The 21,577-nt window shown below is 34.0% G+C and overlaps 3 protein-coding genes and 1 long non-coding RNA gene across 5 annotated transcripts; 2 read left to right on the top strand and 2 right to left on the bottom strand.

Annotated features, from left to right (window-relative positions):
* The first annotated feature begins 435 nt into the window (after positions 1 to 435).
* LOC144548637 (F-box/LRR-repeat protein At4g14096-like) lies at positions 436 to 4,774 on the top strand. Of its 2 annotated transcripts, XR_013509404.1 has the most exons (6): positions 436 to 543; positions 655 to 750; positions 2,293 to 3,239; positions 3,411 to 3,569; positions 3,973 to 4,186; positions 4,480 to 4,774. XR_013509404.1 is itself a non-coding variant. In XM_078297352.1 (5 exons), exons 3-5 carry the CDS (start codon positions 2,304 to 2,306, stop codon positions 3,951 to 3,953), a joined length of 1,107 nt encoding a protein of 368 aa, XP_078153478.1. In that variant the 5' UTR covers positions 436 to 543; positions 655 to 750; positions 2,293 to 2,303; the 3' UTR covers positions 3,954 to 3,985. The 2 variants fall into 2 exon arrangements, 1 of the variants encoding a protein (XP_078153478.1); XM_078297352.1 differs by lacking the exon at positions 4,480 to 4,774 and having other exon boundaries at positions 3,942 to 3,985.
* A 2,745-nt stretch (positions 4,775 to 7,519) lies between these two features.
* Positions 7,520 to 12,258, top strand: CAF1 (RNA-binding CRS1 / YhbY (CRM) domain-containing protein). The gene is made up of 8 exons (XM_078297249.1): positions 7,520 to 7,933; positions 8,396 to 8,705; positions 9,181 to 9,308; positions 9,857 to 10,082; positions 10,455 to 10,582; positions 11,127 to 11,349; positions 11,505 to 11,573; positions 11,743 to 12,258. Exons 1-8 carry the CDS (start codon positions 7,541 to 7,543, stop codon positions 12,201 to 12,203), a joined length of 1,938 nt encoding a protein of 645 aa, XP_078153375.1. The 5' UTR covers positions 7,520 to 7,540; the 3' UTR covers positions 12,204 to 12,258.
* Positions 12,259 to 12,409: 151 nt separating this feature from the next.
* Positions 12,410 to 15,047, bottom strand: LOC144548553 (sugar transport protein 14-like). The gene is made up of 4 exons (XM_078297250.1): positions 14,833 to 15,047; positions 13,802 to 14,124; positions 13,068 to 13,697; positions 12,410 to 12,980 (listed from the first exon to the last, which is right to left on the bottom strand). The coding sequence occupies exons 1-4, from the start codon at positions 14,969 to 14,971 to the stop codon at positions 12,534 to 12,536; spliced, it is 1,539 nt and encodes a 512-aa protein (XP_078153376.1). The 5' UTR covers positions 14,972 to 15,047; the 3' UTR covers positions 12,410 to 12,533.
* Positions 15,048 to 18,105: 3,058 nt separating this feature from the next.
* Positions 18,106 to 19,011, bottom strand: LOC144548761 (uncharacterized). Its single transcript, XR_013509459.1, has 3 exons — positions 18,877 to 19,011; positions 18,652 to 18,773; positions 18,106 to 18,178 (listed from the first exon to the last, which is right to left on the bottom strand). It is a non-coding gene; the product is annotated as an uncharacterized LOC144548761 (long non-coding RNA).
* Between the last annotated feature and the right edge of the window lie 2,566 nt (positions 19,012 to 21,577).

Genomic DNA, 21,577 nt, shown 5'->3' with positions numbered 1-21,577 from the left:
CTAGTGTCATATTAGCCTAACTCCTTTATATAGACCTGTTCTACAATGTGTAAAAGCAATGATTTACAGACCCCAGTAGTACACAATCATAAGTGGGACCAAAGATTCAGAGACATCTCCTTCCAGCATACATGTCCGAAACTATTGGGTAAAGATTTTAACATAGCTGTTTTGCCTTCGTACAGCATATAAATCGTATGAAACATTGTTTTAATTTTATAGTCTTTGTACTGCATGAAGATAAAGGTGCTCTATAAAATATTTACCCCAAAAATTTGGAGCATCTCATATTCTTCATGAGTCTCGTCCGTCCGATCGTTGAGTTTCGAATCTCGTCCGTCCAACCCTGTAATGCACGGTATTCATTAATATTCGTGCCGTTTCAGATGGGACGGTTCAGTTGCACGATGTGAATTCTATATATACCCACTTCACACTTGTATTCAGACACCCCCAAAATCATTTCATACTTTCAATCGCTCCTCGCCACGCCAAAATTTTGGAGGAATCTCTCTACTCCGCCTTCATTTCAGCGTTTCGGGAGTAAGATCTCTTTCTCAGCCTCTCTCAGGAGAGGAGACCCATGCTTTGAGTTGGAGCTTCGTATATTTTTTCATTATTTAATAGTCTTCTTCTTTTCTTCTTTTCTTGGAGGCGTAAATTGGTGGTGACTTAGCAATCCAAAATCCATTCCGACAGCTCCACCTTGTTCGCACCGAGACGATCTCTCCATTGACATCCCTTTGACCGGTATCCATCTCCTCCTTTTTCGTTTTTGCTTTGGATCAAGAATCTGAGTATTTGAAGAGTAAATGTTGGCATCTCTCTTCATGCGCTAGTCTCAAATCCAGAAATCTAATGTGGTCTTTTGGCTTTCTTGGATTTAACATTTTTCTTTATTAATTCTTTTGTGTATTTGATAATTTCTCGCATGCATGACCATTTGATTTTAGATTCTTTTGTCGTTTCTTGAATATCATTTTCATTCAACTTAAATAAACTAGTTGATATAATTGATAAATTTCAATTAATATAGGGAAGCTGATTTGTATCGAATCTAGTGCTTCAGTACCAATAAACAAAAATTTAGTGCCAGTGGTTGCTGGTACATGTAATTAGCACTTAAACTTCCTTAATTAAAGGTCAATTTCATTTGATCAAAATTCTTTAACCATTTGCTAGCACATTCTGTAATTCTTGATACAAGTACCACCACTTGTGAAAATTTTGATTAGGTTATGTCATATAGGATAATTTGATAGCGTAATCTTTATTAGATTATGTCAGGTACAGTGCAATTAGGTATTTCTGTTATGGGTCTGTTCCTTCAAAAGTGCATATTGGATCTTTTCAATTTAATCTTTCAAAAGTGCAATTTTTTTTTAACAACGCATATATCCATGACGAATACAAATTTTAAACAAAATATAATAAGAAATAATCAAACAAGCCAGTATATTATTATGTGTATGCTAGTATTTTATTTGGTTCAAATGCTTTTACATATATTTTTTTAAATTGCATCTTGTTAGGTGACAGAAAAAGTAATGAAATAAGTTAGTATATGAGGGGGAGGACTTATCAATGTGCAAGGGTATTAAAGAAGAAAATATATGTAAGGGTATTTAGGTCTTTACACAGTATAATCAATATTTTACTTATATTAAGCCTTTGTTCTTAATCTTAGTACCAAATGAACAAGTGCTACTTAGTGAGGATTAAATTTTTAATCCTTCACCCTTAAATACACAAAAGAATTAATAAAGAACAAACAAGTAAGAAACGTGGCTGCTCTGATTTTTTTTTTTTTTTTTTTTATTGGTCTGGCATGGTCCTTCTATATACTGTGCTGAATCTAGAGCACCAAAAGACCGAAAAGACTCCAAAACAAATGAAATTTATATATGGCATGTATCTGACATTAAGGGTTCAATATTAATAGGTACATGAATGTATGATTTTGGGAATATGTACATACCTGATCTTATGGGTTCGAAATATTTACTTTTCTCTTTCGTTTGCAGCAACAGAGGTTAGAAGAAAGCTTGCCTCTGCTGATTTAGATTCAGCTTTTGCTACCTTGCTATACACCATATCCATTATTCCTTATTAATTTAGATAATAAATGTGCATTTATAATCAGAACAGTTGTTTGGGAGCTTTACTGAGAGAGTATCTTTCAAACTGCTAATAGAATCTATAGGAAAATAGTTAGATACTTAGCAAAGATCCAATTTTACTCCTTACAAATTTACGGAGATGTCTTTGCTGAACAACTCATAATATACACAGGAGCAGGAGTCATGGATCCAACTGAAAGCCGTACAAAAAGGAGAAGAGAGATTGCAGTTGCAGATGTTGGTGTTGATAGGATAAGTCAGTTGCCAGATGATTTACAGATCCTGATACTATCTTCGCTGAGCACAAAGGAGGCTTTCAAGACCTCCTTGCTGGCCAAAAAATTGCAGAACAGCTGGGCTAAACTACCTGATGTTAACTTAGATTTTGATGAATTCCTCCCAGAAGACTCCGGAGATGATAAAAAACTCTTGAAATTACATGCAGAAAAATTCAAAAAATTTGGTGATCGCATTTTAAACAACCCTGATAAATTAAGAAATTTGGAGAAGCTCAAACTTGCGTGGGTTGAGGGGGACACCTACCCCACTCCTGCCTTTAAATGGCTTGATACTGTGGCAAAGCAGAATCTCAAGTTTCTATCTGTCCATATTTACTCGGAGTCTGATTTTCGAGTTCCTGATTCTATCTTCTCCTGTGAGTCGTTGGAGGAGATGGAATTAAACCTGGAAGATGAAATTATAGCCCCGTCTCAAGAGTCTGTACACCTTCCCCACCTCAAGAAATTAACCCTTCGTTCCATATTTATTGAAGATGGGGTAATGCAAAAGCTGTCAGGGTTGTCTGCTTTAGAAGAAATGGTGCTCTTTGATTGCTATTTGAGAACCTGTGAAATATCTTCTGACACATTGAAGCGTCTGGAACTTAATGGCTATTGCAATTTCCACAATAAGACAGGTGTCAATGAGACAGATATCACAATTTCAACTCCGCATCTGCTGTACTTGGAGGTACTTTCTTGTGCTAAGGGAACAATAAAGTTAAACAAAATGGAGTCTCTTGTGAAAGCATGTATCCATTACCATGAGGACTCTCTGTTTCTGACGGGTCTTTCTAATGCATCCGAACTTGAGTTAATGTTGGCTAAATCAAGTGTCTTGGTATGATTATTATCGTAACTTATTTTCTATGCTAATTTTTCTTACTTGGTTGGATTATTGTATTGCTATTAATTACTTGAAAACTAAATTTCATATATTCATTGCAACAAGTATGGAAAATATATATTGACTGACTTGACTTGTATTGCTTTTTTTTGTTGCGAAATTTAGGAAATGAAGGATGTATTGAAGGAAGAAACATCTAAATTTCCAAATTTAAAGACCTTGAAAATTGGAGAATGGTGCATGACTGATGAGTTTGATGTGGTAGATCATTTCCTGTCCCATGCACGTAACCTTCAAAAGCTGACTCTGCTCCATTGCCGTCAGGTATGTATGTGATTTATAGGTTTGCAGGATGTAGTGGGAATAAGCTGATGATTTTAACTAAGACCAACTTGAGTCTTATTCAATTGCAGCATTCTTTCAAAATACAGTTGGTGCTAAATGCTAACACAGTTTCTTCATTGCTCTCTTGAGTCTTAGTTCTGTTGTGATGTTTAAATGTTATATATGTTCTTATTTATTGCTATTTGTTCTCAGGCAATAAAAAGGATATATAGGTTATCTTTTTTAAAATTCCATTTTTCTGTCAATAAAGTTAATAATAGACTAACTTGAATTGGCGATATTTAAATTGTTAACTCTGATTCTAGAGATATTATGTTACTTTTGAAATGCTTGCTAATTTTGATATTTTAGGAATATGCATAATTTATTATGGCATTGGCAGGAAAGGAATAAGGAATCTCTCTTCGATTTTTTTAATTTATTGGAGAGACCGAGAAGATCTGGACTGTCAATTTGTTTATTTAATTAATCCATGGAGCATCTGCTTTGATATTGATTGTCCGGATCTGTCTTTCTGGAACTCTTCAATGAAATCAATCCCTACAATACAACTACAGTGGATGAATATTTGGATTGCAAGAAAAGAGGCAGTGTTGGTGAGTATTATTAATAAATAAATACTCTTACAAGACTGACTGAGTTCTAAAGGTTCCAAACATTCATCTTGAAGCCCCCTTGTTGAACAAACTTCTCTTACCAAATACACCATCGGAAATTTTTAAAATTACAAGTTTTAAAGTTTCAGCTGGGGGTCCGTCCTTGTTGAACCAACTAATTCTCTTACCAGAACCCGTTGGTTGCATCAGTACTAGTTTTTAAAGGGTTGAGTCATGAGTCATAAACCCGTGTTGAATGAACTAACTAACTCTTAATTAAATTTTCAATGTAGTCACCGTTTGGTAAAAAAAGTCAGATGGAGATAAACCTTGAATTGGTCGGGAACAAGGTTAACATTTTGGATAGTAAAGACAAGGAGAATGATGATATTACCAAGCTAGTGAAGCGTGTCTCGGATACACTTTTGGTATTGGATTAGCCATAGACCTCACATGATTCTAGCGTAGTGTGGTAATTTGTGGAATGATTGATGTTTGGTGACTGTGTGGTGGCTTTATGGATACACTTTTCAGATTATTCTGTTTTTTGTAGTTTGATAATGAATATTGTACATTGTGTTCGCTTTAGTTGCTTCTTCAATCTGTTTTGATAAATAATTTAAGCTAGTTTTTTATTAAGGAACTTCACTGCATAATTTCTAAATAAGAAACTCTCTCACATCCTTTAAACTGGATTAGAACTGCTGTATCAGATTAGAAACTCTAATAGTTTCAGGAATATAGATGCTCTAGTTGATATATGCTGGAATGAACCATACAGTGAAACCTCGTGTTCAAGAATTTGAACAAATTATCTTATTATATTGAAGGTATTACCGTAAAATTTGTTGGTTGAATTGCAATGGTTTACCTAATTTTGATAAGCGGTAGTCCAACTCATTTGCTATATGTTTTTTTCTACCAATGTTGCAAAATACAGTTCTTTAAAAGCAGACTTAATTTTATTGTCCGTGGCAACGCACGGGTCGTTAACTAGTCATTGGAAACAACCATTAACGTAAAATTTTACCCAAATAACAATTAGCGATACCCAAATTTTACTCAAATAACAATTATTCCACCAATTAGTGATATTCAAATAACAAGCTACAAAAAAACAGCCATTAACGTGAAATTTTACTCAAATACCCATGAAATGTACAACTCTACATCCAAATCCCAAATCATACATAAAAACATTTTTTTTTAAAAAACAGCCATTTGTTGATTCCATGACATTTTTGCACACGAATAAAATTTGAAACAGACGATCCGGACTATCCACAACTTGGTCCGATGCACATCCGAGGCGAATCCATGTCCTCTCTAAGATATCTCATATTTTGCATTTGTTTTTTCTAGAAAATATAAACCATTCAAATATGCTGTGCACGAACTTTACAGCACTAACAAATAAGCATCGGACACGTCAGCACGCAAAATATGAGATATTTAAGAGGATACGCACTTTACACCCCTCCTCATAATATAGGCCATATTTGGTTGTGGATTAAGTGGAATAAGAATTTTAGATTTCACTTATTTCATTAAAAGTGGTTTAATTAAGTCAGACTTAGATGGAATAAGTTGACCTTTAGACAAGTCTATATTGGCCTAAACTAACCTACCGCTCTAATTTTGTTTGAGTATGAAGACTAACTTTTCAATATTTTTATTACTTATAATTACTTTTTAAGGAATATAAAATAACCAATAAATTTTGTTCCATTTAAGCATAAAAGAACTTATAACTTCATTAATTATAGAATCAACATTATTTTAAAGGGAAAATTTCTAATATATCCATGCAAACTTTTGAAATAGCGAATATTCTCATCAAAAAACCATAATATCCAATATCTCCATCAAAATTTGACATTCTTATATCTATTCCTATTTAACATTTAGTAATATTATTTAATTACTTTAAAAACTGACCTAACGAATATGCCCTTAAATTTTTAACTTTCATTCTTCTAACTTTGCTTTTTCACCCCTCACTCACGATTTCATCCAACAGCTTCTTTCTTCATTACCAAAATTCATGAAAAATAGAGTCAAATTGGGACCGAATCTATCAATTTCGTTTCAAAATTAGTTGATTCTTCCAATCTGGCACTGATTCTGTCAAATAGTGAGGGTCCTCAATTGCTAGGGGCAAAACCGATTCACATGCTGACGAGGAGGCCACCTTGTCAGAAATGGAGGTATGAGACAAAGAAAGAACTGGAGAAGTCGAAAAGGACCAATCCTTCGATCTGGCACTGATTCTCCAGTTCGACTTCTCCAGTTCGAAAAGGGTTTACAAACCGTAACTTTGTTTTGCAGTTTTGAAATTCCGAAGTTGTAAAATAAATTTGCAGGACATCTTACCACCTTCGAAAGCACAGCTTAGAATACCATGAATTGCTATTCGTAAATTGAGGTTTTGGAATTTCAAATCTTAAACCGTAACTTTGTTTTGCGGTTTTGAAATTCCAAAGTTGCAAAATAAATTTGCAGTTTTAAGCTAATTTTCTATAAAAAAATTTTTGCGGTTTGAATATATATTGAAATTCCTCCAACTGGGGTGTAGATTCCAATTGATACAAAAATTTGATCAAATCCAGATCGCAAATATTAATAAGAGCAAAGATTGATAAGAAAACAAAGTGGACAATAGTGATATATTTATGAGTCATATGACCAGTATTGTTCCACCAATTAGCGATATTCAAATAACAAGTTACAAAAAAAATATAGAGCGTAATAGGTACAACTTATTTTGTGGTCATCATTAAGTGTAATTTTATATAATTTTTTATAAAATAAAATGATCTCATTAAAAATCAGAATTTATGTAATATTTACGTTCATGAAAAAAAAAATATAGAGTTAATAAACAAGTAGTGACAAATGGCCTGACAGGCCGACAATTATTAGCATAGTGACAAACGATAGCTCGAGTTGAGTTCAACGGGGACAAAATTCGTAATTCTAGTATAATTTGAAATTATTCGGTACAATAAAGAAACAAAAAAAACTCATAAAAACCCCAAAAAAAAATTTTAAAAAAAGGTTTCTCGAATTATTCGTGACTTGCGTTTTATTCATGTTTTATTCGCGAATAAAACGTAGTATATTTTTTTGTGTTTTTTTCATAGTTCAGTTCGAAAGTATTAAAAAGACGAATAAAATATAAATAATTCTCAAATTAAAGGGGAGTTGTGTGACTATGGTTACTACTTATTAGCACATCTATCTGAGTGACTCGACACACGGTATGTCCGTATGTAACCCGCCACAGAGAAACTACACGTTCACAGTAGATATCAGTCGTATCCAGTTATCAATCCCACTCTTTGTGAGTCTCCCATGGCGCTCTCTTTCCCTTCCTCCCCTTCCTCTTTCTCTCCTTTCTCCTCCCCTTCTCTCCACCCCCTTTCCCCTTCCCCTTCCCCCTTCATCGCTCACCTCTCCCGCTGGAACACCGCCAACGCCGAGCCCTTCAACCGACGCCGTCGCGCCCCAGAGCAGAACGGGTCTCCTTCCTCTCCCTCCATCCAGAGCCGCTTTTCGCAGTACTCCAAATCTCAACCTACCCTTACTAAAAGCGATTTAGATCACCCAGCCTTCAAACAGGTTAAGCCTCGGTCGTATCCTCCTCCTGATGGAGAGGAGTCTATCCGAGTGACTGAGAAGGGGATTACCTACAAGTTTAAAGATGCGCCATTTGAGTTCCAGTACAGCTACACTGAGACTCCCAAGGTAATGTTTGTATTTCGGATACTTTCATCTCAAATTAGAAATTACAGTGTGATCCTGTACTGGTATGTACCAGCATTTGTTGTCACTTACTTAATTGAGGATAAGCATAACCTTGATTGGGCTTTAGACAAACTGAAAATTTGAGATATCTCAGAGGATACGAACTCACGTTCCATGTAATTCTATGTTGGGTATCACATATAATAGTATGTTTTTGCACAATTACGGGTGGGGGTCCTGTACTGGTATTTACCAGACAGTATATATTGTCACAGACTTAATTGAGGATAAGCAGAACCATTGGGCATTAAATTTAGGATAGTTAAAGGTCAAGTGTGTTATATGGAGGTTCTGTATACATTCAAGGGTTAAATAATGTCAGGCTCCTATTCACAATTGGGAAAACTCATTGGATTTGTAGCTTTTTATAGAACCTTAACATATACCTTTTCTAGGTAACAGGTTAAACCTGTGGCTCTAAGAGAGCCGCCATTCCTGCCATTCGGTCCGAAAGAGACTCCAAGGCCATGGACAGGGAAGGCCCCACTTCCACCAAGCAAGAAAAAGCTCCCAGAATTTGACTCGTTTAACCCGCCCCGAGGAAAGAAGGGGGTCAAACCAGTTCAATCGCCAGGACCCTTCCTGACAGGGTCTGGTGGGCCCAGGTATCATGCTGCTTCCAGAGAGGAGATCTTGGGGGAACCTTTGACAAAAGAGGAGATTGGGGAGTTGATTAAGGGGTGCTTGAGGACTAGGAGGCAACTTCATATGGGTATTTTTGGAAGAACTTTTTTATTTTTCAAATTTCAAGTAAAGGTCCCTCTTATTCTGCAAAGAAGGCACTCCATAAGACTAAGCTTACTATAGGACATCAAACCTTTTTGATAAGGATGTGATTTCATATGAGGAAAAATGACAACATAGTGAATAAACCGTGAAATAAGTTTATCATATTTTATTGCCTTATTTTAAATGGAGCTGTGGTCATTTGCTTTTGTCAAGGTTATTCCATCATTTTATGCACCGATTCCTGTTGTTATTTCATAATAGCATTTAGGAGATAAACTAAGGTAAGAATTTCCAATGTCTGATAATTGGTGAAACGGAAAGAAATTTCTACAGCCCCTTGATAATTCTGTGGGTTTTCAAAGTTTCCTTCTGTACCACAATTATTGATTTATTTAGCAAATTGTATGCATGTACTAGTCTCATCGTGCATTTGATTTTTATGGCCATTGGATTTTCAGGCAGAGATGGATTCACTCATAATATGTTAGAGAATATACATGCACACTGGAAGAGGAGGCGAGTTTGCAAGATTAAATGCATAGGAGTTTGCACTGTTGATTTGGATAATGTCTGTCATCACCTAGAGGTTTTCCTATTCTTCCCTTCTACTAAGTAAACTTATTATTGGTAGTGCCTACAGAACAGAAAAATATTTTGCACTATATATGGCAAATTGACAAAAGAAAAAACCACACTAGTTATACTAATAACCATCACCCATCATATTGTTCAGTTTGCAAATACATGATTTTTCGGTAAGTTGTCATTCTCAAAAGAAAAAAAGGTTTGCCTAGAAGAAAGATTTTCTATGTTACGATTAACTTAACTAATTTGAGCTTAGGAGAGGCACTTATCTAGCTAAAGAAAATTGCCAACATTTAAAAAGCCTACCTTATCGGTTTAGTAATATAATGATATAGTGTTTTCTGCACATATGACCTTTTTATAATTATATAATGATATAGTGTTATCTGCACATATCCTTGTCTGATTTATCTATGTTACAATTAACTTGATTGCTTTTGAGTAAAAGGATGATCAAGTATGACACGGAGTGGAACTAAATTCAGTTGTAGAGATTTTTCCTTTTTTTTTCTAACAAAAAATATTTTTACTATAAAATTCTCTTTTCAGGAGAAAACAGGAGGAAAGGTTATACACCGTCAAGGAGGGTCGATATTTCTCTTCCGTGGCAGGCACTATAACTACAAGGATAGACCTAGGTACCCACTCATGCTTTGGCGGCCAATTTCACCCGTTTATCCCCGCTTGGTCAAGCGGGTTCCAGATGGTTTGACTCTTGAGGAGGCTAATGAGTTACGCAAAAGAGGCCGTGACATACCCCCAATATTAAAACTCGGTACTATGTATACTTTTATTAAATTCAGTATGTTTAATATAATACATGCTTTTTGATAAGTTTTATACTCAGAAAGTCCTGCTTTTGGTTTGTAATTTTAAGCCATGCTTTAATTGAGAAGAATGACCATAACCATACAAATTTGTTCTACATGATTTAGATAAGCTAAAGCCAATTAGATTTAAATTTGTGTATTAGTACTTAAATAAATTGTTGCATTTATGAATGTTTAAATAAGGATTTGTATTTTTTTAATCATCTTTTATTGTCATTGTCTTAGTTAATGACCTTGATGATTTAATATTGAGTACCGCTACATAAAAAGTAATTTCGAAATGAAAAAAAATTTGTTTAATTTTCCTTTTGCTTTAGGTAAAAATGGTGTGTATAATAAACTTCCACAGCAAATAAGGGAGGCTTTTGAGGTATGTGAACTGGTACGAGTGAACTGCAAGGGCATGAATAGAAGTGACTATAAAAAGATTGGTGCAAAACTTCAGGTTTGTTATTTGAATGCTTACTACATGGTTTGTTGAGCTTTTTTAAGTATATGGGATAACTTAATAGTTACAAATAATAACACATTATTTAAACTAAGACATAACATTTATAAAAGTATTAACAAACAAACTGATTTGTTGTGTACTAAATTGATTCAAAATGTGTATTTATTGAAGCGCTGATATCTTTGCCCGTAACTCTTGTGAATCATTTATTTTATTACAATCCCATTTTGAATTAATCTTGAGCCAACTAAATTACTGTCCAGTTTTGGGTAAAATATATTAGCTATCCAATTCTTTTGTTGAGTGCATAAAAATTTGAGGCAATTAGCTCATTGTTATTGATTTATCTTAGTTCTTGTAGTTGGTTTTTAATAACAAATAACCCAGGCAACATTAGAGGCTAGATGAAAATGCAAGAGTTTTGGGTACTTTGGAGTTTATGCTGAGTGTATGATATTGAAAAGATGTCTCACTTTTATGTCTCAAATAGGAGGTACAATAAAGCACTCTTCACTGTTTTGGTGTTTCATCATTGTAGGATTTGGTGCCATGTGTACTTCTCTCCTTTGCATTTGAGCATATACTCATGTGGAGGGGTAGAGATTGGAAATCGTCCCTCGATTCCCCTGAAAGTAACGGCCATGACAATGCAGAGCACAATTCAGATGCTGTATCTACTAGCATGGTTGATGAGGTTGTAAATGCAAACATGCCCATGGAGAGCTCAGCTGAATCAACTGAGGATGCCAAAAGTTTCTCAGGTATGATATTAAACCTTGATTTAGTCGCAGTTCATACATAAATCTGTAATAAATAAATAAATGTAGAGGGGTGGAGAGTGGAAATTACACTTGTAAATGACGGTGTTGTTTATATAATTTCCTCAAGTGTCAACAAAATTTTGTGGTTAATGCAGAGGTCAAGTTTGATACCTGTTCAGATTCTATATCAGCCAACTCAGCAGAGAGTGCCCAGAGTTTCTCAGGTATTTCTTTTAACCTTGATTCAGTCCCAGTTCATACATAAATTTACAGTAAAATACAAAATCAGATACAATAGTAGGGTTGGTACACCGGTACCTAGAACTATATACCAAAATATATATATACCAAAAACATGATCTCACATCCAAAATGTCAACCTTTATAAATTAGCTGAAGATGCAAAGGAGGGCCCTTCTACTACTAAAACAGAGGTAGAACCAAAAACCGAAAGTAAATACCTGGAGGGAGTGAGGCTTCTTTTAAACCAAGCAATTGAGAACGGTATTGCTGCAAGTCTCTCCGAAGCTGAGTACCCTGATGCTGACATAGTATATCAAAGATCTGTTGAATTTGCCAAGACAGCTCGTCCGGGTCCCACTTATGTCAGGAATAAGAAGAAAGAGAGTAAAGGGAGTGACAGCAAGAAGCCCGCAGTGCGTGAGTCAGATGAAGAGGGAACACAAATCGGAAATGCCTTAGTTCCTGCTATCTCAGAAAAGAGAGGTGGTGATATTAAGAAGGGTGGTAGCAATAGAAGGAAAGATAAGACGGATCGATTGCTAGAGGTGATGCCTAGTGTGTTCCCACATGGTAGTTTACGAGTAGATGAACTTGCGAAGCTACTCTCGTGATGCTGATTTTGTAAGAAGATATTTAATTGGGTAGATAGTATATTTAGTTGATATTTATTTATATTTTTGTTGTTTCTTTTTATTTTTTTTAACCATTTTTTTCACCCTTCTCTCAAATATAGAGAGACCAAAACTAGTTCCGTTGCTATTCCTTATAATAAAAAAATATATACCTCCAAACGAGATTTTCGAATTTTGATCCTAATTTTTTTATTTAATTTATTTTTATTCCTATTTATAAAAAAATTCAGAACAATTTACATTGCTATTCCCAACCCAGCATGTACAACAAGCTCCTAACAAAACCAAACATCAATCAGTAAAATATATCTAATTTGCCCTCAAATAATCTCTGTCGACTCCACTGTCCTTCGACACGATGCGCTTCCAAAACCAGTGGTGCTCCCATAGCCCGTAAATCTCTTCGATTGGGAGCTGCTTAGTCTCAGGCAAGAGTAAGATTATAAAGAGTGACATGATGACAATGAGACAAGCAAAGAGGATGAAGACTCCCCATCTGAGATGGCAGAGTGCTGCCAGGAAACACTGTGCAATAGCTGCTGTGAAGAACATGTTGACACAAACCACCACGCTCTGGCCTGCTGACCGGGTTTCAAGGGGGAAGAGCTCGCTTGGCACCAACCAGCCAAGTGGACCCCACGACCATCCGTAGGCCAGTACGAATAGACATATTGCCACAACAAGCAAAACTGCTAGTCCTTTAGAGATCTCCTCTCCATTTCCGAATTTCAGAGCTAGTGTAACCGCAACCACGACCTGAGTGCATTGACAAGTTGTTTGATGTATAAAATGCAGTGAGCACATTAGATTTTAATTTACATTTAAAATGCTGGGGTTGCTTACCATTGAACAGATCATTTGAATACCCGCTTCAATGAACAAAAACCTCCGGCCCAACCTATCGACGGTCGCCATGGAGACAACTGCACCTATTACAAGCATTGAACTGGTAATAAGAGAAGAGTAGAGAGCAGCTCCTGAACCAAATCCTAGACTCTGGAAAATAACCGGTGCATAGAACAAGATCGAGTTCATCCCAGATAATTGCTGGAATGCGGGGATACCAAGGGCACCAATGATGAGTTGTGGTCGGTTGCGGGGTTTCAGAAGGTTCTGGAAAGGGTTTTTGATTGCTCTTGCGGCCTCACTGGCATCCTTCAAGTCCTCAAACTCCGCATCAACATTTGCGGTCCCACGCACCTTCTCTAAGATTTCTCTTGCTTCATCTAGCCTGCCTTGTTCAACCAGGCTGTTTGGAGTCTCTGGGAGGAAGATACCTCCAACGAAAATTAGAACGGCCGGAACAATTGCTAACCCGAGAGAAAGGCGCCAGCCCCATGGGTGAAGCTCTGCAGTGAAATAGTTTACTAAATCGGCAATCAGGATTCCTAGGCATGTTGTCAGCTGGAATAGCTGGTTTACGGCTCCTCGAATCTTGTGTGGAGCTATCTCGGAGAGATATAGTGGAACTGCCTGTTGCAGTACAGCATTAGCTAAGTTAACAATCATTTTTTCTTTTCTCTTTTACAGCTTTAAAACCTAATTTTGCTTTTTTTGCAATATATGAAATTGAAAACCTGGTTGCAAAAGCCGATACCGATGCCAAGAAAAATGCGTCCAATTATAAGCATGGCGATGTTCACTGCTGCAGCATTGATAAGACCACCCAGAAAAAAGCTGACAGCACCGGTCATGATACTGATACGCCTCCCCTGGTTTTTTGTCACGATAGATGCTCCAAAGGTAGAGACCAAGGCCGCAAAATAAAGAGACGAAGTGAAGAGCGTCAGCACTTGGTTGTCATACTTGCAGTAGTCGGTCTCTTTCAAGTGCGCTTGTTTCCTTAGATATACAGCCGGGAAGAAATCCTTCAAGAAATCATCCATGGATGTCACTCCACCTTTTTTCACAAGTTATTTTGTGAAGGTGTGTTAGTTTATTTATTTATTTTCTTAATTTTTTTTTCCCCTCATTCAGCTCATGATTAAACAATTACAGAGATTATATTAGATAAATGTATAAACAACACAGCCAAATTGTACTAGAATAGCTAGAATAACGATATTTGGCATTAGCATATGAGAATAGAGAAAAAATAATGATTTTCATATTAGTGTGAAAATTATGCTATTCGAATTAGTAAAAATGTTGTTTGAATTGTACATTAATTTAATACAGTGAATAGCTGTAATCGTGTAATCGAGAAAGAATAGTGTTAACAAAGTGTTAATTAAGAGGAAAGATGTGTAAGTGAGATCTCAAACGAATTGTCACGACGTGAAAATAACAGAAAGGGTATCAATTTTGTCATTTTAGAACTATGTTAGCGAAATCCGAGAAGAAAATATTTTTCTCTCTTCACACTTTCAAATAGTAGCTATTTTAACATTCCAACATTTATAAGGAACAAAGAAAATTAGTTGTTCTAGCTTTCCAAATAACAAAAATATTATTTGTGTTCACGTTGCTATTTTGAATAATCTCTATTCTCAAATAACCTCTTGATGCATCCAAACTTACTTCCAATTTAATTGTTGCATTAAATAGATCAGTTTAACCTAAATAATGTATGCATATAAGCATATAAACTACATATTACTTAACTTACTAGAGACTCCAAGATCATATCCAAAGAGAGATCCACCAAGAGATCCAACAATGCATGCCAAAATAAAATAGCCTGTGATTCTTCCTTCATAGAAATCTGCTCTCTTTCCTGCTTCGCCTACGATGAGCCCTCCAGCCATTTTTTTTCTAATTTTTCTTATCCGAAGCAATTCGAGCTTTTTGTATATTTGAATTTTGGGTGTAATTAAATACGTAAATACATTGCACTGATAGGGTTGTTAATTATGGTTTTCTGATTGGTTAAGAGCTGATAGTTTTATCCGATAATTATCTACTTTTAGGAAAATAAAAAAACAGCGATAAGGATAACTTTTAACTTCACAACAACTTTAGACAAAATATGTACTGTAAAGACAAAAAAAAAAGATAATTATGTCAATTTGTCAGGGGTGAAAACGAAGCCGATACGGAACGGATAGTGGTAAAACTCATTCTATATTTCTTTTTTTTCATTTTCCAAATACGGATACAGAGAATATATCAGACGAATTTGGATACGGATACGGATCCGGATCAGATATTAATTAAAATAATATAAAAAAATATAAAAAAATATTAAACTTCAAAAATATTTATCTAATTATAATGGTGAATAACATAAATTTTTCATAATATATATTAAAATATATGGTATATATCTACTATTGGAATACGGATAACTGAAACGTAAAACTATATCAGTATCCTTATTCACATGGATATTCTCATTGGTCATGACAAAAATAAAGATTCAGGCGATGTAACAAATTATATTGTGATGTTTAAACCATGCTTTCCAAGGTAAATCTAACAATCATTTAATTATTTCGTTCTTTTACCATTAGCTTTAATTGGTTGACAAAATCAATGATGTTGTTTAACTTCAACTGATTTGTGATGATAAACCAAAATTAAGTTCCACTATCTTTAGTTCATGATGTTGTTATTTAAAATAAAAAAAATTACCTGTTGTTGTTTATCTTTAAAATTAACATAACATGAAATGATATTTCTAATTATTTGGTGCTCTGCACAATATATTTAAGTGATCTCTATCAATTATAACTTGAAATTAATGATATTTCTATTTTTTTTTTGTTATTATATATTAAGACTTAACTGCATGCATGCATGCATGGAGGTTTGTTTTGTCTTTCTAAATTTTCCACAAGTAATATAATATATTAAATTTTACAAGGAATTTGTAGTTAATTTTCTAGTAATCCAAGTTTATAATAAAGGTGACTTTTCATGCATATATACCTCATGAAATTTCAGAATATATTACCAGCACCCCTATAAACTATATGCAACCTAGTGCTCTGTTACAAAATGATAATGGGAGTTTAATTTTAAAGTAGTAAATGAGGAAAGCTCTCATGTATTACAACAGTGGAATGGTCCCTTTATATAGGCAATTGGGTCTTGTCAAAATTTAATTTATCTAAATATCACCTAGATGTGCTGATGTACATGAGATATGATTTTCCTAATAACTAAATTACAAATATCCTGATAAAGAAAACAAGCAACCAGTGGCGTAGCCAGGATTTTCATCAGGGGTAGGCAAAATAAATTATTATTATATTAATTATTATTATTTTATTTTATTTAAATTATTAAATTATTAAATATTATTAAATAATTTTTATTGGAAGCGGAATCGGTAATTAACCATGAATTAAAATCGAGAAAAATCGGTAGAAATCTACCGAATTAGATCGAAAACTCGATTTTTTTAAAAGTTTACTTTGAAGCATAGTTCACAAGACTCTTCTATTAAAATTCAGCTCATTTTGAATAGTTAAACATAATAAAAATAATTTAATGCATTACATTAAATTTCAATATATACTTTATAAAACATTTTAGTCTATTCCTTTCACACAAAAAATAACAAATTTATTGTAGTCCCACTATCATACCATTCTTATTAACTTTCTTTTTGTCGGAATATTTCAAAATAGATAGATGAAAGACTACCAAAATTGTAACGACTCGGCCAATTTCACTAATCGAGAACTTTGACTCAATCAGGAATAGACAAAACTCAAATTCAAACCAACTATATACAAACTTAATACCGTATTTCAAAATCCGCCACTGCAAGCAACCATACTCATTTCCTATATATTCAACTAAATCTTTCTTGATTATTCTTAATTTGTCAAATCTTCTATAAATCCTTCGCTGCTTGGTAGAGAGAAATCCGATCAGCATCATGCCATCATCTAATATCGTCTATATGAAGTATGAACTCCCTAATGAACAAGCTGACCAAGCAACATTCCGGTAAAGACGATCGCTCCAAACCATTTATTGGAAACAAATCTACAAATTTATATATGAAGGAAGATGTAAGCTTACTAAGACCCTTTTAGATATATAAGTGATAACAGTTATTGTTAAATTAAATTTATTTTTCACAAAATGGGGTATCATTTTTAAAAATCAACAATAAGAAGTTATCAGAATGAGCTAAGGAGCATTTTCATTTATTGTTTGAATACTTGAATGTACTTACTTTTTGTTGCAGTACAGTGTCGAATCTCAAATTCCAGTACTGATAGCTGAAAAACCCAAATTCCAGTACAGTGTCGAATCTCCAAACAACAATGCGGTCGATTTAACACCAGCTTTGGCATCATCTACTTTGTCCTAAAAATTAACAATGGAACACAATAAAACAATAACTGTCAAAGCAAATAACAAAATTTGTATGCCCATGAAACAAAAGTCTTCTGCTGATAAAACTCCAAAAAATGTTATATACAGACTCAACAAATTAAGAACCATTTGTCTATTTTTGAATTCTTTCCACTACAAGACCATTGCTATGCAAGACTCAATTTGATGGTTTCTTCAACCCACAAACACATAGCTTGTGCTTAACACTCTTTTCTAAACCATTGAATTAGGTCACCTTTTTCATCTAATATTGCTAATTTTCAGTTGAGAAATCAATTACATAAGTAAATACTGATTTCAAACAAGTTAGATTTAATTAGAAACTGTAATCAAAATCAAAGGTACCTGATATGCAAGTGTCCAGAATACAGAACCGATGAATATAGGTAGTATAGTGCCAAGATCAGAGAAATTTCCTCTGACAGAAGCCCACCCAACAAGTGCACTCCAGTTTATTGCTACACCGAGAAATGCTTGTGTGGCTGCATTGTTAATAAATAATAACATCAATTTACTGACAGTGAATAATTGGAAAAACAAAATCTCTATTTGAATGTTGCGGTAAAAATGAGGGATATATGATATTTACCAAATAAGTCACTCTCTTCATAAGAGGATAGAAAAACCACAGAGGAATTTGAGCAGCAACAAGTCCGATGCTGTCATTGTTAACAATTAAAAATATTAATATATATACATTATTACAAATGTATACGTAAAAATTCAATATTTTAAACTAAGGATTTGGAAATTAACAATTAAGTTGTATCAATATATTATTATATTGACCAATTCGTTATCAATTTAAATCAAAACTGATACGTAATCTATTTAAATAATGAAAATCACATCCATACGGAAACAGTGTTTTTTTTAAATTTTGAATAGTTTCATAATACATATTTGTAGGCCTTTATTCTATATATCCTATTGGTTTATTCTGGTAAAAGTGTCGGAAGACCGACTTGTAAGCCAGTAAATTCTGGCTAACCAAAAAATAAACCTACTAGTAACAAATGACCATAAGAAACATGTATACACAATAGATAAACTTTGATCTGAAAAAATAGACTTAGAAAGACAGACCACTTTCAATTTGAAAGGAATTGAAAGGGAACTTGTAATTCCTTACCATAGCTTGTTGAGTCCAAGAAAAAGTGGTGTCATGAGCAGAAGCTGAAAAACCCAAAAGCTCCATCCTTGCAAAGGTGACAACTCACCCGAAGCCAGAGGTCTCTTCTTGCTGCGTGCTACCTAAAATTCGCAATATATAATATATAATATATTGCACTAGAAGTTTTTTTTTTTTCTATATTTAGTTACTAAGATACAAAATTAACGACAGCTTGTTAACTACCTGTTTGTCGAATTCTATGTCATGAAGATCATTTAAGGTGCAACAAGACGTATGCATCAGAAGAGATATCCCTCCTAGCAGTATCATCGATCAATCTCAAATCAGGAAGTACTCCAGGTTTTGTAGCTAGCACAATTGACCTGCATATATATATATATATATATATATAGGCTGTGGCTAATTTGCTGCCGGCAGCATTTCTGCCGGCGGTGCTACCACTGTTTTTTCTATTTTTTGATGTTCAAACGACAAATCTAAACCGTTAGATGTTTAATCTATATTATAATCTACTTGGAGACCAAAATTTACATTTTTTGGAATTTTTTTACTATATATTAAGCTGGTTTGAAAACCGCTGATTTCAATGCTGCAGAAATTTACTGAAATCAGCGGTTTTCAAACCAGCTTAATATATAGTAAAAAAATTCCAAAAAATGTAAAATTTGGTCTCCAAGTAGATTATAATATAGATTAAACATCTAACGGTTTGGATTTGTTGTTTGAACATCACACGGCTAAATATAGCTCCGGCAGCACCTCTGCCGAAATGCTGCCAGCAGCAATTTAGACAGACCCATATAGGCTGTGGCTAATTTGCTGCCGGATAGTGCATACAATCAATGCAAATCAACCTTATCACAATTTTAAGCTTTACTGAAAGTATATATTCCATCTTCAGAGATGGTCAACACTAGATTCTCATGATATTTTTTCAAGAGGTACATATTAATTGACAGAAAATAACTTATAAAAGATGTTCGCTAAAGCCTGTACCACTATATATCGCCCTAATACAAAATTTCAAACCATTCACAGAAAGAGTATTTACCTATGCAAATTTCATGTATACTGACTTTTATAGTTCCTTTAAAAGAAAACAAAGTAAAAAACTTCAAAGGGAAAATTAAATGTGCAATACCAGTAGCTACTAGCTAGGCCATACTTGGAGCCACCACCCAATGTCACGGTTTACGCGAGCAAGCATGAAATATGGCCTCAAGGGCTTTGGTATGCTGACATCAAGCCATACCGGTCTCACTGTGATTTGACAGACAATTTTTTCACCTCGGGACAATGACGACATACGGCGTCCTTCTGAAATGATAGGGGGTAATGTTTTGGATAGAGGAAGTGAAACCTTTGCATGATTGAAGTTACTTGATTTGTTATAAACATTGGTATGGTTAAAGTTAAATTTTTGGTCGCGTAAACTCCGCATGTAAGGAAAGCTGGAGGAGCTGGCAGTAGACAAAAGCTCCATAGATGAATGCCGGGAGAGGGGTAGGAGAGAGAGAGAGAGAAAGCTTAGTGATGGGTATATAGTATTTGATGTGTATGTGTGTGCTTAGCAATGAGCTAGAATGGTGCATGTTAGAGCTAGGATGAAGAGTATTTATAGACAGTTTGGCACTCAAGATATATGACGAAGTATACATAAGTGCCTTGCTAGCTTTCACACACGAACAAAATCAAGCAGTCGGTGAATCTTATCAGTAACCTAAAAAAGGTAAATTGTACATGTATTTCATGTTTGGTTGTAACATAAGTCGTGGAACAATTACTTTATTCCACACTTATGTTGTTAAACATAGATATATAAAGTTTGATGGAATAGCATGGAATATATAAAAAATCACTTATTTTGTCACAAGTTAACTTATTCCACGTTATTGTGTTGTTAGCATCATTATCTTTGTCATCATCATCATCATCATCATCATCATCATTATTATTATTACAATTATGATTATTACTATTACTATTATTACAATCATTAATATTATTATCATTATTTTTAGTATTATCATCATCATCATCATCATTATTGTTGTTGTTGTTCTGTAAGAATGAATCTAGTTTCTATGCATCCAGTTAGTCTCAAGTACATATGCATGCGTACTAAACTATCATTTTTAATTTTAAAATTTTATTTTATTTTGTAAATTTGTTTTTGCTAATTGTTATCAAATAGTACATAAGACAAAATATAGAGAATAAGAGGTTCAACTTATTCCATTATAACTTTAACTCACAACCAAACAAGAATATCTTATGCCATATTCTAATTTAGAATAAACAAATTATTTCATCATAACTTTAACCCACAATCAAATATGAACATATTTTAACTTGAAATTGTTAGCATTCTGCATTGACTTGAAAGAATATTGTTTTAGACTAGTTAGTGATCCAAATTTAAAATTCTCCTGTTGACTGGAAATAATGTTTTAGAATTAGTGCTCCAAATTTGACTGGTCATGCATACTTTCCATTGTCTTTTTTTTTTCAAACATCAAGAAAATTCAAGAGTCAAAGAGCTAAGCTAAGCTATTAGGAAATTATAATCTTAAATTATTATATGATTTATCTCCAAAAGAGCTAAGCTAACTGATATAATATAATATAATATATAATTCATTTCTTAAGTGGGATATACATTAACTTAAATGGATTGATCATTCTTTGTAGAAATTTCTTGGTGATTTAATTTAGGAACCTAAACATATTTGTTATTTTTTTGTAAGACAAGAGAGAAGAAATTTAAGAAAACAACTTATATTGCAATCTTAATTTTCAACATTACATGCATGTGTTTCTATTTATAGTTACAATGCATTCAAAAACTAGCCGTACGTTGGAATGCACTATTTGCTATTCCTACTAATTACAAAGCACTATTTTCTACATGGCACTATTTCCT

The sequence above is a fragment of the Carex rostrata genome, chromosome 33, assembly GCF_964058835.1.
Source record: "Carex rostrata chromosome 33, lpCarRost1.2, whole genome shotgun sequence".
NCBI lineage: Eukaryota > Viridiplantae > Streptophyta > Magnoliopsida > Poales > Cyperaceae > Carex > Carex rostrata.
Note: the sequence above shows the minus strand (reverse complement) of the source record. Positions and strands in the feature narration are given on the sequence as shown.